The sequence below is a fragment of the Magnolia sinica genome, chromosome 7, assembly GCF_029962835.1.
Source record: "Magnolia sinica isolate HGM2019 chromosome 7, MsV1, whole genome shotgun sequence".
Classification (NCBI taxonomy): Eukaryota; Viridiplantae; Streptophyta; class Magnoliopsida; order Magnoliales; family Magnoliaceae; genus Magnolia; species Magnolia sinica.
Genome location: NC_080579.1, coordinates 53,533,057 through 53,552,783, shown reverse-complemented (window position 1 = coordinate 53,552,783; position 19,727 = coordinate 53,533,057). Strand labels below are relative to the sequence as shown.

At 39.9% G+C, this 19,727-nt stretch overlaps 1 protein-coding gene across 2 annotated transcripts in view; it reads left to right on the top strand.

The window, feature by feature from the left end:
* The window catches only part of LOC131251351 (uncharacterized), a 28,116-nt gene extending 12,202 nt beyond the window's left edge, over positions 1–15,914 (top strand). The window contains exon 3 of one of the 2 annotated variants that reach the window (XM_058252030.1): positions 15,512–15,914. In XM_058252030.1, coding sequence (XP_058108013.1) covers positions 15,512–15,589 — 78 coding nt within the window. In that variant the 3' untranslated portion in view covers positions 15,590–15,914. The remainder of the gene's footprint in view (positions 1–15,511) is intronic. The other variant, XM_058252032.1, reaches the window with a different exon arrangement.
* The last annotated feature ends 3,813 nt before the right edge of the window (positions 15,915–19,727 follow it).

The following is a 19,727-nucleotide window of genomic DNA, read 5'->3' as shown; positions in this document are numbered from 1 at the left end:
GGATTAATTCACCATACTCTAATAGTTTGAGCTTTTAAAGCAAGTGGTTAATTGTCCTGCATCACCAAGCCCCACATCGCATGGGTTAGGACCTCCGCTGAACCTCCTCGTGGGCCCCACTTCACATGGGTTCCGCTTCACATGGGCCACCCACCCCGAGTGTGTCCTTGCATCCCACAGGCTACCCCACTTGAGCCCGGTGTGAAAATGCCCCCGCATTAATCATCCCCGGTGAGGAGTCTCCAACAAGAGACCTCCCGCTTTGGTACCTATTTGATGCAAAACAATTAGCTACTTGCTCTAAAAGCTCGAACTAATAGAGAGTGGCAAATCAATCCTTTAATCTCATAGCCCAAGCTCCACATCGCATGGGTTAGGACCTCGACCGAACCCCCTTGTGGGCCCCACTTCACATGGGTTCTGCTTCACATGGGCCACCCACCCCGTGTGTGTCCCCGCATCCCACAGGCTACCCCACTTCAGCCCGGTGTGAAAATGCCCCTGCATTAAAGAAGCTTTTGACAATTTTTGCAAATTTGAGAGAGAGAGAGAGAGAGAGAGAGAGAGAGAGAGAGAGAGAGTTGTAAGAAGCGTTGTCCATCCTAGAGTTATTCGCTGGATTTAGATTCCTCACCTGTATTCACTTTGCACTTGGATGTCCATTTGGAATGTGTTTAGCTTATTTTTACGGTTTTTTCGTGATCTTCAACGACCACTTGTACACACATTTTAGTTTAATCCCTAAAATACAGCTGGAAGATTTTTGAAGAAAATTACTACAAAATTTGAGTGTTTTTTTTTCCTCTTGATATTGTGGGGGGGGGGGGGGGGGCACTACTTTTTGTATGAACAGATGCAAGGAGAAGTAATGCATGAAAGCTTGTTTCTTCGTTTTTCTTGGAAGCTTGCACTTGCTGCAGTGTGAATGCTTGGGACTCCTTCGGTTTCCTTCACAGGTGTTTTGTCATTAGTTTCCTCCATGACACCCAGGCTCCAACATCCATTGGTGTTATTCTTTTGCTTCAACAGCCACCGATTATGTTTTGTAACCAGTAATTTTTTCTGCATCACTCTGCAACATTATTTAATCCAAGGAAATTGCGAAGAATGCTTTGAGATCCTTAAGTCCAAAGTAGTGTGGAATGTTATTTTTAGGTCTTAAGGAATCATAAATTTCAGTATTTGAGGAGGTTCATCTTTTCCCTGGTAGGAGGGATGAAAGAGTTTCGGGTTCATTACTCGGAAAATTTTATTCTAAGTTTTTTTCTCAAGATTTTTAATATCAGATGATGGGCCTTCCCCACCATGCACTGAAGTTTGGGAATGTCGACATCTTAAGGTGTCTCATTGAGCGAGATGGCCAATGGGTCCCACCTTGAATCACATCTGGACTAGAAACCACACTTTACCTAACATATGGGTGATGTATTTGGTCAGCGAGGAACCGGTGGATCATGAATGACCTTTCCATTCACTGCAAAACTGCAAGTATGGGCTTCTTTTTCACGTTATTTAATGTCAACCACTTGCTCCCATAATCAGTAGCCGAACTGATGGATGGTTGGCATGGGGGACCTTTAAATATAGAGGTCATATCTGATGGAGTATGCTCCTGGTGGAAATCATGTGGGGCTTGTGGAAGGAAAAGGGGAATAAAAAGGAAGGCAGATTACAAGGAACAAGGATTATTTTGGAAATGATAGAATTCTGGCTCATGGTTAGGATCGTGCCAACTGAATTCGTTGGGGTGTGTATGTTGGACCTTGATAGGGATTTGGAATGGTGCAGCATGCAAACTGAAACAAGTGTAAACATGAAGTTGCCCTGCCAACATTGAATATCCGTGGAAACTCTACAGTTACCTTGGAGCCTCCAACATTGTTCTCATCCTTTAGAGATGAGAATGAGGATATCAAATTGCACTTTTGTGGTCCTCTTGTGGAGGACAGTTCAGATGAGGCAGATACTCAAACCATTATAGTTGAGTTGAATTTTGTTAAGGAGTCCTATCTAGCCTGGTAATCGTGGAAGGGGATGCCAGAAATGCTATTGAATGGACTTCCTGGAGAGCTTTAGAACCATGGAGTTTCAGTCTCTTTGAACAAGGTTAAATCACTAACATTATCTGTCAATTTATTTTCATCTTGTGCTGAGAGAAGCAAATTTGGTCAAGGATTCCCTAGCAAAGAGGTCTCGTGTCTAGTCCTGTCCGTTGGCTCATCTTATCCACTACATCATGATATCTGTTATGTATTTTTTTCTCCTTCTAAATGATTCTGCTGATGATTTTGGGTCCTTTTTTTTTTTTTTTTTTTTTTGTGATATCTCACGATAATCTGGGGCTGGTCAATTGCTAGTGTAATGATATCAAATTAGATGGTGAGATGCTATCCACGTTCTTATGTTAAGATCTAAATATGAAGTCTTAGCCATTCTTGTTATCTAAATCACCAAGTTTTATTATAAACACTAAGGGGGTGTTTGGCGCATGGAATTAGATGGTATTAAGTGGGATGGAACTTTATATCCCTTGGTTTGAAAAATCATCCTTGTTTGGTTCATCATATGTTTTCAACATTGGATTTTGTACGTGGAGTAGGGAGGGCTAGGGAGGGCTTTCCCCAATTCAACCAGGATTTGCAAAATTCATGGGATTTCCTCCTAAAAGCATGAGCTAGGAAGTTCTTACGCTGGTAAGGGAGGTGGGGCCCACCTTGGTATTTGTGAGGAATGCACTCCATCCATCTGTTTCACAAGATCATTTTAGGGTAAGCGACCAAAAATGAGGTACATTTAAAACTCAAGCGGGCCACATAAGAGAAAACAATGGGGATTGAGTGACCACCATTGAAACATTCATATGGCTAGTGTTCATATTATCGGCGAAAAATCGATAATATCGCCGATATTATCGGTGTCGCTGGAGTTGCGACACCGAAACTCACTTTTTTCGTTTCTCTTCCTAATATCGGCGAATATTCGGCGATTTTATCGATTTTTAATGTAAAATACAGTTGTCGACCAAAAATCGCATCTCTGTCAAGGGATAACTGTAGCCGACGACTCCTTCTTGACGATAAAAGGGACGATAATATAGGGAGCTGCGTAAATACCAAAAAAAATCGAGAAAAAAAGGGAAAAAAGAAACTTTTGGAAGTATGTACCTGTAGAATAGGATCGTTGATTGGAATTAATGGGGCAAAAAATATGCGAAATCTTGAGAAATTTGGAGAGATTTTTCGAGTTTTTAGGGTTCCCTTCCGGAACCTCTTCTATCGGCGGCTTTTGCTCGAGTTTTTTCAGGATTTCATGTTTTGAAACCCTTTTACAAAATCAGATTGCGTATGAGTTACTCGGTACGCTTTTATCGTGCTGAGTAAACTCAGTTGGGCCTACTGTGAATGTATGTGGGTTATCCACACCGTCCATACATTTTTCTAGCTCATTTCAGTGGTTGGGCCAAAAATTGAAGAATTCCCAAAACTCAAGTGGACCACACCACAGGAAACAGTGGGAATAATGACTTCCACCGTTGAAACCTCATTAAGGCCCATAGTGATGTTTATTTATTATCCGACCTGTTCATAAGATCACACTGACATGGATGAAGGGAAAACACAAATAAAAGATTGATCCAAATGTTCTGTGGCCCCAAGAAATTTTGGACGGTAGAATTTCAATTCACACTGTTTCCAGTGGTGAGGTCCACTTGAGATTTGGATGTACTTAGTTTTTGGTTTAGAGCCCTAAAATTATATGTTAAAAAGGATGGACGGAGTGGAAAAATATTTAAATCATGGTGGGCACCACAGACTTTACTCAGTACGCTTAGCGTGCTAAGTTACTCGGTACGCAATCTGCGTCCCCTTCTATTGCGTCCTACCCTGCTCGCTCAGACGGTAATCCGTCCGAGTAGGGCTCTGTGGGGCCCACCATGATGTAAGTATTTTATCCACACCGTTAATTGCTTTTCTTAGATTATTTTAAGATCTTACTATGAAAATGAAGTAGGTCCACAACTCCAGTGGACCACACCAAAGGAAGATACAGAGATAATGACACCCACCGTTGAAACCTTCCTAAGGGCCACCGTGATGCTTTTTTACCATCCAACCTATTCATAAGGTCATGTAGACGTTGATGAAGTGAAAAAACAAATATCAGCTTAATCCAAAACTTCTCCAGCTCCAAGAAGTTTTTAATGGTGGACGTTCAATCCCCAGTTTGTGGTCCACTTAAGCCCTATACTTGCCTCAGTTTTTGGCTCATATGTTAAAATGATCTGAGAAAAATGATGAACGGCGTGATAAAACACTTACATCACGGTGGGCCCCGCAGATCCCTGCTTGGACGGTAATACGTCCGGGCGGGGGTAGGCTGCAATCCGCGTCCCTTTGGAGTGAAAGCAGCAGGCGTGCTGACCTCGGTGGCTTGGATGTCACCAAGTTCTGTGGACCCCACCATGATGAATGTGTTATATCCACACGGTCCATCCATTTGGCGAGATCAATTTAGGTCATGAACCCAAAAATTAGATAGATCCAAATCTTGGGTGGACCACACCATAGAAAGCAGTGGGGACAATGATTCCTATCGTTGAAAACTTCCTAAGGCCCACAATGATCTTTATTTGTCATCCAAGCTGTCATCTTTATTTGTCATCCAAGCTGTCCATAAGATTGCATAGTCATCGATGAAGGTAAAAAACAAAAATTACATTGATCCAAAACTTCTATGGCCCCTAAGAAATTTTCAACGATAGACGTTCAAATTCACACTATTTATTGCGGTGTGGTCCACTTAATCATTGGATATGCTTCATCTTTGGAATCAAGCCCTATAATTATACGGTAAAGTGGATGGACGGAGTGGATAAAAGTATATAAATCAGTGGACCCCATAGAGTTGACTCAGTCCACATAAAGTATTACATGAACTCATTTAATTACAATTGGAGTGATTTTGATTATAGTGGGCCCCATAAAGTATTATATAAACTCATTTTGATTACAATTGGAGCGATTTCTTATGGCAACGCATGCTTTTTGAGCCCTATTAAATGAAAACTTATTATTTAATGCATTGTTTTGTAATTTTTTTTATTCCTAAATATGCAAATATGTGTATTTAGGCATGCCCTGAAGTTTTACTGAAAAATTCCATCAATTTCCTCATTTTTCGCCATTTTTCTTCGCATTTCCAGTTATCGGCGATATTATCGGCGATAACGATATTATATTTTTATCTCCGGTCAGCGAAACTTGTAACGATACCGACAACTTGAACACTGCATATGGCCACAAAAGTTTTGTATCACGATAAAGTTTTCTATATTGTTAGTTCATCCTAGCAGGAATGAACTTATAAATGGTTGGGATGACATATAAACATCAAGGTGGAGCTTAGGAAGGTTTCAACGGTAGGAAATTCTTTCCCCACTCTTTCCTCTTGTATGGCTTACTTGAGTTTTGGATCTGCTTGACTTTTGGTAGCATGTCCTAGAATGATATCACAAAACGGATGGACGGGGTAGATTACTCACAAACATCAAGGTGGGCCCCACCTTACTTCTCACTATAGTTTTCAAACACAATTTTTGAGATTAGTAGTTGTTTTCCATGTACAACCAAACACTACATGAATCAAAACATGTATTTAAGCCCTACATCATACATGATCCAAACACCAAAGTGAATAGCTCACTCCCATGGTATTAAGAGACAATCCACCGACAAGTGCATTTATTGCAAAAAAGCAATTCCATACCACTTAATACCATCTAATTCCATGTGCCAAACACCCCCTTAAGGGCATGGCATGTGTGACTCCTGTGAGTGAGGAGGGGAAAAAGAAAAGGGAGAGTGATTTAGATGGGAGAGAAATGAGAGAGGTGGAGGGAAATGTATAGGCTACACGCAGGTGCATGCTACACAAAGAAAGAGAAAGAGAAGGGAATGGTGGGTGACCATCCTTATTGTTTCCCTTGTTGTGGCCCACATGAGTCTCCGATTTGCCAAATTTTTGGGTTGATGTTCTAACATGAGCTGACACAACAGATGTATGTAGTGACGGAGGAGATGTCACATGGTCTCCGGTGGGCCCCACTTAGCCTTAGTCTCACAATCTCCCTAATTAAATGTTTTGTGTGGGCTACATGTATTGAAATAAGTGAAAGGAAGCAGTTGCAATCTATGCCGTCCTTGTGCTGCAAAATCTCAACTATTCCTTGACAAGCAGCTACATTTTGTGACGAATTTACCCTCTCTTAACTAATGTTGTGAAGACTAATTGTGAGGGCAAAAATGTCCAGAGCTATTGGCATTATATATAGTAGAGATGTGCTATCTGTGCATTCAGTGATTGTAGCCCGCATCAAGTTCGGCATTGGGACAAGTTTGTATTCATGAACTTGATCAGTTGATCCAATTGTTGGACTACAATGTGTTGATTAAAAATCAGGATTGAACGTTTTATATCATATCAGTTACAAGATTCTATATAAGATCTCTATTGTTTTAAATTTCCTGGGAGAACTTGTGTGGTTATCATGGAAATGAGGAGTTGAAGTCGGTCTGATCGGTTTAGAACATAGAGTTTGTAAAAAATGGAAACAGTTTCAATTGGTTAGTGGCTTTGATAGGATTGCAACATAGTCAAAATCTAACAAATAATGAAAATAGTGTTGAACATCCAGAGTAGACAGGTACATGTATAGCTATACACGAGCCAAGCTAGCTTAAAAAGCTTGCTTGGCTTGGCTCGATCTAGCTTGATTTGACTCGGCTTGAATGGCGACTTGAGGCAAGCTAAGCTTCTCATGACTTATAGCTTATTTGAAAACGAGCCGAGGTCGGGCAGAGTGGAGCTCGGCTCGGCTCGAACCTCAAGTTGAAGCTCGGCTCGAGTATTTTATATATATTATATTATATTATATTAAAAAATAATCCTAAAGCCCTACCTGTCCTTTTCTTTCCCTTTCTCCTTTACAAGCCTTGTCGTGCCCGCTCGAGCTCCACACACTCTCCTAATGTTGTTGAATTGCATACACGATCATGTGCTATCACATATGCCTATGCGCATATGCGATCGCACAAATGCATATGCAGCTGCTTTTTTTTTTTTTTTTTGAAAAATTTAAAAAAAATGGAAAATATAAAAAAACTTGTAAAAAATATAAGAAATTAAGGGTAACTTTCCTAAGTTAATAGATAACTACTTTTACATATTTAAAATATATTTGAGAAAAATAAAATCAATTAAACAATGAATTAAACATCAACTGTTTGAATCTTGATCTTCCAACTTCCAAGAGAGAGAGAGAGAGAGAGAGAGAGAGAGAGAGAGAGAGATCAATTGGAAGTAGGAAATGTAAGAGAGAGAGAGATTAAGACCACTTGAAATTAAGAGATGAAAGAGAAGAAGAGAGTAAGAGAGTTTTGGAGTGAGAATATTGCAAATGGGGGAGGTTTGGAAGCATTTTTACTGACAAAAAATTGTTTTTTGACAAAAAAAAAGTGCCAACCGCTGGCCAATATACGATCACATATTTTCGTATATGCCACACATTTGATCTCATATGTGCCAAATCTCATATGCCATGATCACATATGCGATCTGCATATGGTTATGCACATATGCAGTCGCACATGACAACAATGCTCTCTCCCACCCCGAGCTCCACTCTCTCTCTCTCTCTCTCTCTCTCTCTCTCTCTCTCTCTCTCCTGGCCGACACAACGACAGAGAGTGGAGGCTGGAGGGTCTGCCCGACTTAGGCGCACCTGCCTGATTCTCTCTCTCTCTCTCTCTCTCTCTCTCTCTCTCATTACCCATTTCTCACCCCGACTTGACCGAGTTGCTCAACTCGACTTGCCCGAGTTGCTCAACTCGACTTGCCGTTTGAAGTTCGTCATCTTTCTCTCTCAACTCAACAACAAGGTATACCTCTAATCTTTGATTTTTTTTTTTTCTTTTTTATTTATGTAATTGTTTGAAAATAGAAAAATCCCAAATCCCAAAATTGAGATTTGGGGTTTTGATTTGTAAATTAGAAGGTTTGAGTGTTGAGTTAGGGATGGGATGGGATGGGATGGGTTGGGTTGGGTTTATAATTATAAATGACTAGTGAGGAAGTTCCAAGTACCCTCGGTACCTGTACATTAGCGATGTCTCCTCTACACGTGGAGGCAGACGATGGAAATGAAAACGTAAAAACTTTAGCTATAGGTAAAGGGAAGAAAATGTTGGCAATTTGTGAAGAATTATACGAAGAGATGAGAGGTGGTGAGACGAAGATTATATGTTCGCATTGCAAGACAACTTTAAAAAAACATTGTGGGTCGGCAACTACTCATTATTCCTACAACCTTTCACAATGTCCCAAGCAACCAAGAACCGCGAATGGAGGCTAACAAATGCTATCAACTCATAAGTTTGAGAAAGAGAAGGTGAAAGAGTTGATTGCAAGGTTTGTTATAGTCGAAGAAAAACAATTTAGATTCATAGAGAGCAAAGTATTCAATGAATTATGCAAATACCTTAATTCTAAAGTTGATAAGATGTCGCGTATGACGGTGGAAAGAGTGTATGAAGATGTATTTACATGAAAAAGCAAAGATGAAAGACGTATTGAAATCAGTATTATTTATAAGTTTGACTTCAAATTTGTGGATGATGTCCAATCAAAGGAAGGGATACATGTCATTGAACGCACACTACATTGATGTGGAATGGAAGCTGTGCAAGTCAATCTTAAACTTCTACCATCTTCTTCCCCCCATACTGGTTTGGTAATTTCAGATTGCATATATAATTGTCTTCTAGAATAGGGCATCGATGATAAAATTTCCGCAATAACATTAGACAATGCATCTGCAAATGATAGTGTCATTATTTTTACTTGCGGAACCAATTCAAGGCGATCGACAAGTTATTCTTCGATGAAAAAATATTCTAGGTTCGATGTTGTGCCCACATACTAAATCTGATTGTACAAGAATGGCGTAAATCAATTGACCCCACAATAGAGAATATAAGAGATTATTAAATATATAAGGGGCTCACGTTCAAGACTTAGTGTTTGGAATGAAATACTGCATCATTTGAATGTTAAGTCCCAGAAAACATTGAAATTAGATGTATGCATACGTTGAAATTCGACATTTGAAATGTTGGATTCAACTGTGGAGTTGAAACTCACATTCCCTGAGTATAAGGCGCGCGGTGTGATAGATCATGTCTGGTGCCCTATAAAAGATGATTGGACACGAGCTGAACACGTTTACGGGTTTCTTAATTTTTTTTATTTTTATTTTATTTTTTATTTTTTATAAATGCACGAAGATTTTTTATGAAAGTAAATACCCCACCGCAGGTCTATTTCTTCCATCCCTTTCGAAGATTAAAAGACACTCTACATAGAAGTGCCGTCACACTTCTAGATTTTCTACAAGCAATAGTTGAAGGTATGCAAGTCAAATTCGAAAAGTACTGGTCTGAATGCCATCTGTTAATGGCCATTGTTGATGTTCTTGATCCGTGAGGTAAGATAGCGATGCTTAATTGCATTTTCAAGACGATTTATTTGACTGAAAAAGCAGTAAGAGAAACCTCGAGTGTTCGTGATGCGGTTGTAAAATTGTACAAGAGCTAAATTGGCCAAAAGACAAGACACAAATGAAGTTAAACAACTTGAAAGTGGTTGTAGTTCAATGACAATTAGTAATAATGTGTTCGATGAATTCTTATTGGTCTATGAGGAAGAAAAATTAAATAAGGACAGTACTGAGTCAGAAATAGACATATTCCTCAACGAACCAATTGTGAAGGTCGCAAGCACAAATTTTGAAGTGATGGAATGGTGGAAGGCACAAGCTCGTGAAGCAAAATACCATACACTATTGATAACTACACATGATATTTTATCAATTTTGATTACAACAGTAGCATCAGAATCTGCATTTAACATGAGAAGTATGGTTGTTAGCAAGCACCGAAACTCTCTTACACCAAAAACAATTGAAGCGCTCATCTGTACACGGTATTGGTTACAGTCGTTTTTTGGCAGTAGCAATTTTGAAGTTGAAGATGATGAAGAGAATGACAATGAGGGTCTAGGAGAGACTGCACCTCCATCTTGTTTAAAGGAGGTTAATTTTTCATATTATTATTGGTACTGTTAAACAATTTAACATTTGGTTTATTATTATTGGCAGTGGTGTTGAATCATGAATGGATATTATGGATTACACTTATGGCTTTGCTGTTCTTTGAATTCCATGTGATGTTTCATTCATATTCTATTTTTAGTCTTTTAACTGTTACGTTAAATTCCTATTTTTTGTAATTTGTGTAATTTTTTAATTTTTAAAATTTTTTTTTTACATTATAAAAATACTTCTTTTACAATAAAAGGGTGTGCAACAATGTTTTTAGATGATCCATCCACTAACATTGGTATTACGGTTCCCAAGTCTACTCCCTAGACTCTGGAAGAATGAAGATTTAATGCAATTTGTGTGGGGCCAAATTTGCAAACAAAATAAATCAGCTTAGAAGCCACCCCCTCTCCCACACCGAAAACAACTAGCCATAAGATATATCATAACAGGTCTATTGTAATCGATGGAGAATCCGAAATAGAGGGAGTGGAGAGAATAATTAGGGAAGAGGAAAAAGAGAAGGAAGCTAGATTAAGATCTTTGGAAGAAGAGCAATTAAAAATTGTCTTGAAGTTGAGCAAGGAAGAGGCAGAGGCATCTAGATATCAACAATGTCCTCCTCAACACATGACACCGAAGCAGGGCCGAGCACGAGAAGCAAGAAGCCATCAAAGTTTATTTACAGACTTGCCTCATTCTACAAGATCTTAGGTATTCTATATATAGATCATCTCACAAAAAAAGTTTGAAATAGTTGGCTGAATCTATACAAGAATATGGTGGAAAAGTCTTCCCACCTTTTGATTTAGGGAAGGTTAACGAGTATCTTGGAGAAGACACCAGCTCTGGCACGGACAACAAAAATGATGGATCCAGTCCTGGTTCAGATGGAGGAGATGAGTATTATCGACGTGGTGGCCGCAACTACAAAGTTATGCTAGGAAGGCATTCATCCTATGGAGAATATTAAATTTATGAAAGATGTATTAAGTTTGTAGACTATAAATACACTTACCTTTTCATTTTTCAAAATGAAAAAGAATAGACAACGCTCGGCTTGAGCTAGCATTTTCAGCTTGGAGGTCGAGCCGAGCCCGAGCTGAGCCTAGTAGAGCAGAGCTCGGCTTGACTTGGCTCGATGTACAACTCTAGGTAAATGATCATCTGAGAAGTTCAGAGAGGCCGAAGGAGAGGATCAACGAGATCAATCTGATTCCAAATTGGAAGTGGGCTAATCAGTAGTTGATAGACCACAATATTAGAGAGATTGTACACAATAATCTGTACTAAGAGATAGAAGAGACTATACGCAGAGCGTTTGCATCTAAGAGATTGTTTGCAAGATCAGCGAGATTGTAATATACAAGCTGTAGAGTGGTTGAACAGAAAATGCGTAGGAGGCCTGTTCAGTGAAAGTGGTATCAGTTCAAGATGTGTGTGACCGAGAATGAGAGTCTACATGTTTAAATTTAACATTGTCAAACGCTGAACAAGAAGAGATTGAAATGAAGTACTTTTTTTTTTTTTTTTTTTATAATGTTTTTTTTCCCCCTTGATAAGTGATTTTCTTTCTTTCTTTCTTTTTTGTGACAATGAATTCCCATCGGGGTGATGCTAATCAAATTGGATGGTTGGATGCATTCCATTTTCTTATGGTAATATCTAATTATGCGGTCTAGTCATTTTATTACTTAAATTGTTGTGTTCTAAAGACATTCATGAGGGAGATGATCATGGATATCAAACAGAGCCTACATGCGACATACATGTAGCAGTTTGACCTAGAGTTGACCATTTTTGTCTAAATTAGGCTAGAATGAACAACTTAATTTAAATTGGCAAGATTTGTTTTCCCAGCTAGTGGTTTGATAGTATTTGACCCGTGATGTGTAGCTTTCATATGGTAAGTTATTGCTTGATACCATTGCATGTTTAGTTATTGCAAGTTTTAGATTACTTTTGGGGAGTTGGTACTTGGTAGTGTTAAAATAGTTTTTAGTGTTGGTTGGATAGCTATTAGCAGTTTATGTTCATATTTCTAGAGATATTTTGGGTTATGTGAGGATGCTTGATTGGAGTAGGGATTAGTACACATTCTGTGTACTAATTCTAATTAACTGTCTTTTGTGGTGAAGATGTATTTACATGATTGAACATATTGTAGTCTTATCTTGTTCTTGGTAGAGTTGATTGTTGATGTAAAGAGTGTTTTGTGCATAGTTTTATAACTTGTTGATTCGACTCAATAGTCAACTGAGTGAACTCGACTTGGTGAGATTTCGAGTTGAGTTGCTTGGAAAACTTGGTTCTAGGAATGACTCGGTTCTGACTTGGGAAGACTCGTTGAGTTGACTCCGCGAGACTTGCATTGACTTGAATTGAGTCACTCTTGTAAATTTTAAATACGATAAGTGATTTAGTGCTCTCCAAGCACCGTAAGTCAGTGTTCCTAGTTGGATTGCGCCACTTGGTCAATCCAATTGATCAATCTGAACTATCTATGAAGTCCAAAACATATTTTGTAGACTGCCCTGCCAAAATCACATTGATCGAATGATGTAATCCACCCATGATTTGGCCTTGTTTTCTACAGCCATCCTTTTTCCGAAGCTATGTGATGCAAGACAATTAACCACTTGTTCTAAAAGCTCGAACTGATGCTTTAAAAACTTGAACTGATAGAGCATGGCGAACCCCCCCTCGTAGGCCCCACATCCCATGGGTTAGGACTTCGGCCGAACCCCCTCTCGTGGGCCCCACTTCACATGGGTTCCACTTCACACGAGCCACCCACCCCGAGTGTGCCCCTGCATCCCACAGGTCACCCCACTCGAGCCTGGTGTGAAAATACCCCTGCACTAAACACCCCTAGTGAGGAGTCTGGAACACGAGACGCATTAATCACTCCCGTTGAGGTGTCTCAAACACGAGACCTCCTGCCCTTTGATGTAGGACAATTAACCACTTGTTCTTAAAGCTCGAACTGATAGAGCATGGCGAATCAATCCCTTTATCTCATAGCCCGGGCCCCACATTGCATGTGTTAGGACCTCGGCTGAACCCCCCTCGTGGGTCCCACTTCACATGGGTTTTGTCTCGCACGAGCCACCCGCCTGACACGGGTGGAGCCTGCCTTACATGAGCCATTCGCTTCACACGAGTTGCCCACCCCGAGTGCGTCCCTGCATACCATAGGCCACCCCACTCGAGCCCGGTGTGAAAATTTCCCTGCATTAATCACTCCCGGTGAGGAGTCTCGAACACGAGACCTCCCGCCCTTTGATGTAGGACAATTAACCACTTTCTCTGAAAGCTCAAATTGATCGAGCATTGCGAATCAATCCCTTTATCTCATAGCCCAGGCCCCACATTGCATAGGTTAGGACCTCGGCCAAACCCCCCTCGTGGGCCCCACCTCACACTAGCCACCTGCCTCACACGAGCCACCTGCTTCACACGGGCCGCCCACCCCAAGTGAGCCCGGTGTAAAAATGCCCCTGCATTACTATGGATGGTATGGTTATGATTACCTACAAAGCGATTCTTTAGAATAAGCAATCCATGATGAGCCTAACAAGTAGATGGATCGAATTGTTGACTGGGCCTTGTTTTGTGTAAACAATCTTGACTATCCATATTATAGGCCATTGATAAAATAGTTAATATTTGTTTGATCCACGTGGTGTTTTCATGGTAGCCTGTGAATGTGTGTTGGAACTATTGCAGAGTATGGATCAATGTACTTGACTATATAAGGGTCCTGATGCAACTAGGACCACTACTTAGCGCTCTGAGAGCACTGGAACATTTTCTTTAAATATTTATTACCATGCCCAGTCTTTGTAACTTAGAATTATTAAACATGGAATTGAGTTGGGTAGGGTCTTTGAGTTGACCTGAACTGGCTGAACATCGGATCAAGTCGAGCTTTCTGGTTTTTGAATTATGGTTTCATGCTGTGGGGTAAAGTTTACCCTCATCACATGTTTATATAGCCAGGGGTGGATCCTATCTGCTGGCCCGTCCATGATTTTGAGCCTTAAGGCCATCGATGGAATGTGGGTATACCAATCCAATTATGGTCCAGTTAGAGGTAGTGCTGACAATGCGTATCTGTTTATCCAATTACCCAACATCTCTGGCCTGAGAAAATTGCATTCAGACAATGAATTTGTTATCCAATTACCCAACATCTCTGGCCTGAGAAAATTGCATTCAGACAATGAATTTTTACTTCAATAAATTTTTTTCACTCGATTACCTGTTGCCTAATTTTCTGATATCTAAGTGTGTTGGATAGCATCCACTTGCTCAATTATTTGCCCAATGAATAAGATTTTTTTAGTAAAGATATTAAATACTAATATATGATATATAGTTTCTACGGTGTTGACTGAAATTGACATGGATAGTGAGGTTGATATGGTGACTGCTGCTCATGATTAACTTTAAGGTGCATCGCTCCACTGCTTCACCTAGCAGCACGACGCTTGTATTGCTATCCCACAACCCGATTTATTACCTTTTGAGTAAAATTTCTTTGCAAGGGGCTCGAGTTCCTAGTTATAGTAACATCAAGTTAAAGTCAACTCCTCCTGCCTCAAAGTTGGTGAATTTTTATTTATGTTCTAAACTTAATAGCTAGATATTAGGTAATAATGGTATGGAAATTGCTATATTTTTACTGGTTTATTAGCTATTCATCTATGGTGAAATTTTATTTTTCTATTTTTACTAAATTTATTAGGTATTTAACTTCGTTTTTTCTTTTTTGATTTTTTAATTACATATTAGTAGGGCCGACTTATATTTAACTTCTTTGTATAATACCCTCATCAGACTTATGTCCAACTTCTTTGGATAGTATCAGAATCTTTATCCGACATTGAAGTCGGTTGTCTGGATATTGCAATATTTGATCTGCATCCGACCCATTATAGCCCTAGTTAGTAGTTTGATTTGACTGTGGTGGCCCCTGATCCAATTGGGTGTCTGTTTTAGTGGTCTCATCAACCTGGGGGCCTATATGACCAATTCATTGATCCTGTTCACCGGTAGTGGGCCTTCTATTCCACTTTAGTCACATGGTTGAGCATATTTCACTTTTCTATGCAAAGATTTTTTTGGTCTTTGTTACTCTCTATTTAATAAAATCAGTGCTGCCTTAAAAACAAAAGATTCTTTTTCTTAAACTTGTCTAGCAAGCAGTTGGTATTTAATTAAATTATGAAAGAGACTATGACTCACATATATACAAGGTTGTGGTGACCTTCTTTTTCTTAAATATATACATGATCTTTTTGCAATTAATGGCTCCTGTTATTTTAAACTATGATTTGGTGAACATTGTAGGATGTGATGCTTCTGAAGCTGGTGATGCGATGGCCTAGTTCTATCCTTCCAGCAGTGGGATGCCTTAGAAACCATTGAAATCTCATTCAACAGCCTGGTTGTCTTCTTTTGTGAATTTCTACTACTTTTCCAGACTCTGTATCTGTTAACTTCTGATCTTCCTGGATCTATTTCAGTTCCAGCTCGAAATTCTGCTTCATATCACACCATAGCTCTATCAAATAGTGTTTGGCCCAGGTATGGTCGCCATGTGTATGCTTTTCCTGACCCCTCACATCTTAAGGTACGAGGTTTAGATGGTTCTTGACTTTGATATATTAGAGATGAGGATGTTAGTTAGGTGTAGTCCATCTGCTTGGATATTGGAGTAATCATAGGTTGGATTATGACCGCGTCCCTTGGATGTTAGATCCATAGCTCAAAAACATGAAAACTTGACTTGATGTACAACTGGGTCAGCTCAGCTCGAACGAGTCTTTACTCAACTTGTCAGTAAATAAAATATAAATTATTTTGGTTGGTTGTTAATATTAATCTTATTGCGTACATCAAAAATATAATAATCCAATTTTAAACACAAGTGCTTGTTGGACTGGCAGCACGCCTGAATACTTTGTAATTGGTTGTGAATTTAGAGTTTTCACATACACATTTTTGCATTGTACCAACAAATCAGTTGACCCCAGCTGAGTAACTCGATTGAGTTGAGCCTGCTCAACCGAGTTTACGAGCTGACTCGTCGAGACTGGATCGAGCCAAGCTTGTCACTGAGTTTCCAAAAATTCAGCTTGAAATCTGACTGAGTTGAGTTGACTTGGCCAAGTTTCGAGTCAAACCACCGAATTTTGGAACAGTAGTTAGATCTCATGCATCATTGTAGAAACTGTAGCAAATGGGGATCAGGACGACTGCCCATGTCCAGTGCATCCACGCAACCCAGGCCATTAGGAAACATAATCTTTTATCATTGTTGAAATTTCTTTTTTCCCAGAAGACGGCAAAGATGGCATATGGAATCTTTTGGATTACCCAACATTTCAATGCAATCCAGAAATGGCTAAGTGTCTATTGATCAATCTGGGCTTTAGGAAAAATTGAGGTCTTGGCATTGACATTCATGGTCAAAGATGCTCAGTTTTTGGGCCACCGGTGGTCAACATTGTTGTTGGATGGATTCGACAATGTGAAGATGAGGATGATGGCATACTTATCAATCCAAATGGTTATGTTTGGCTTACTTCATTGTGCGTTTGGGATTTTAGAATGCTTGGAAATTCATAAAAGGCATTTTGATGCAGCAAACTGGATAAAAAATCATAAAGATACACTTCTTGAAGCATTTCGGTGCTGGTCTCTTTCGAATTGGATGAAGAAAATAGATTTTTTTGCATTTTCCCTTATTATTATTCAATTAGAGGCATTTTGTCCTTTATAATGTTGTGTCTACGGTGTTAGACATTGGCTCGCTTTTTGTCTCTTTTTTGAATTCTTGCGACTGTTTGGATTTGGATAAGTTCAAATTTTTTTAAACATGAAAATTGATTTTCTATGGAAATAAAATATCTGCTGTTTGTAGAGGTGTCAACGGCCGGGTGCACCCAATGGGTACCTGAATCTGGCTTGACATGGGCCAGGCATGGGTGTAGCTAGACGGGTGAGGTTTGGGTTTTTTTTTTTTTTTTTTCTGTGCCTGGTTAATAAATGGGCAGGGTCTGGGTATATCCCAACCAATACCCAACCCCACCCGTGATGTGTGTTGAACATCAACCCCCATCAGTCGGACCTTATTGGAACTTCCCATGAGGTCGAGCTGTGTGGGACCCACCGTGGTGGGTGTCAAACATCTACCCATCAGTCAGATGCACCATTCCATGGTGGGTCACGGGCTCAAAAATCAAGTCAATCCATGACTTGGGTGGGCCACACCACAAAACTTAAAGGGGACCCTTCAAGTATACGTTGTTAATGTTTGACACACATCATGGTGGGGTCCACATAGCTCCACTTCATAGGAGGTTCCCATGAGGTCGACCTCATAATACCATTTCCACGCGCGCGCGGAAAAAGGTTCTATGCAGTCGAGCTCATGGGAACTTCCCATGAGGTTGAGCTACATGGGCCCCACCATGATGGGTGTCGAACATCTACCCCATCAGTCAGATGCACCATTCCATGGTGGGCCTAGGGCTTAAAAAATCAAGTCAATCTGTGACTTGTGTGGGCCACAACACATACAAAAGTTGAGAGCGGTTACCCTCCATTAAAACATTCATAATCATTTGTTGGGCCCACCAAGATGTGGTTCACAAAACCAGCCCATCCATTATGTGTCCCACTTGGATGAGGGGTTGGACCAAGTTTCAAACGCATCCAAATTTCAAGTGGGCCCCACCGAGTGCTTTTATATATTTTAGGCACGTTTTCACATGATTTTAGATGGTATGGCCCACCTGAGTTTTGTATAAGGCTGATTTTTGGGATATCCCATAATTTAAAGGGGACCCATCAAATGCACGGTGTTGATGTTCGACATACATCATGGTGGGGCCCACACAGCTCCCATGAACTTGACCGTGTATATATATATATATATATATATATATATATATATATATATATGTGTGTGTGTGTGTGTGTGTGTGTGTGTGTGTGTGTGTGTGTGGAAAAGGTTCCATGCAATCGACCTCATGGGAACTTCCCATGAGGTCGAGTTGCGGGCCCCACCGTGATGCGTGTTGAACATCTACCCAATCACTTAAATACACCATTCTATGGTTGGCCTCGAGCTTAAAAATAAAGTCAATCCATGACTTGTGTGGGCCACTCCACATACAAAAGTTGAGAGGGGCTACCCTCCCATTAAAACATTTATAATCATTTTTTAGGCCCACCAAGATATGGTTCACAAATCCAGTGCATCAATTATGTGTGTCCCACTTGGATGAGGGGTTGATCAAGTTTCAGACGCATCCAAATGTCAGGTGGGCCCCACCAAGTGCTTTTATATGTTTTATGTATGTCTTCACATGATTTTAGATGATATGGCCCACCTGAGTTCCGTATATTGCTGATTTTTGGGATATCCCATAATTTAAAGGGGACCTATCAAATGCACGGTGTTGATGTTTGACACACATCACGGTGGAGGCCCACACAGCTTGAACTCATGGGAAGCTCCACCCCCCGCCCCCGTGCCCCCCCCCACGCGCACACACGTATATAGAGACGGAGAGAGAGAGAGAGATGCTCACACACAACTAAGTGGACACTGCGTTTTGGTCCAACTAGCTAGGCATTTAATGCTATGAGAGAGGGTGTTTGCTTCACCTTACCTTTTTAATAGGTCTCTTGGGAATGATCCCTGGCTTGGGTGGGCTCCATTGGGGTGTTAATGTAAAATCCACCTTGACGGTCATGTATGTCAACTCATGTTAAATCTAGGAACCAAAAATCAACTCTATCCATGGTTCAAGTGGACCGCACAATTGGAAATAATGTGCGAAAAAAAGCTCACCTTCCAAAATAATTCCTTTGATGAGGTACACTTAAATCAAGTATGACCCTAATTTTTGAGTTCTACGTTTAACCTTTGGTGTGACATCTAATGGTTGGAGTTGATTTAATTTACTCATGATTGTGAGTATTATAAAAATCAGAGGTTAACATCTCTCCCTCTGCTATTCTATTGGTGTGGCCTACCTGAATCAATAGTCAGTTTGATATTTTGTACCAAGACGTAGAATGGGATGACACATCTAACGGTCAGACTGGATGTCACATGCACATCACGATGGACCCAATAAAAATAAGGTTATACATTCCTCTTCAGCCATTAAGCTTATGTGGCTCCATTACAAGAAAAAAGTGCTTATTATATTTTTTGAAAGGAAAAAAAGAAGAAGAGTGGATTAAGTGCGGCCCCTTTCTCATGCAACACAGTTGGTCCCTGATCATGCAACCCACATTGACATAGGTATTGTATATCCACGTTGTCCATTGATTTTTTTTAGCTCATTTTAGAACATTAATCTAAAAAATGCAGTTATAAATCTCAAGTGGTACACACCATAGGAAATAGTGGATATTGAACTCTTATCATTAAAAATTTCCTAAGGCTCACAGTAATTTTTTACTTGCCAACCAACTTATTGATAAGTTCACAAAGACCTTGATGGAATAAATTAAAAATAAAAAACAAATTTAAGCTTGATTTAAA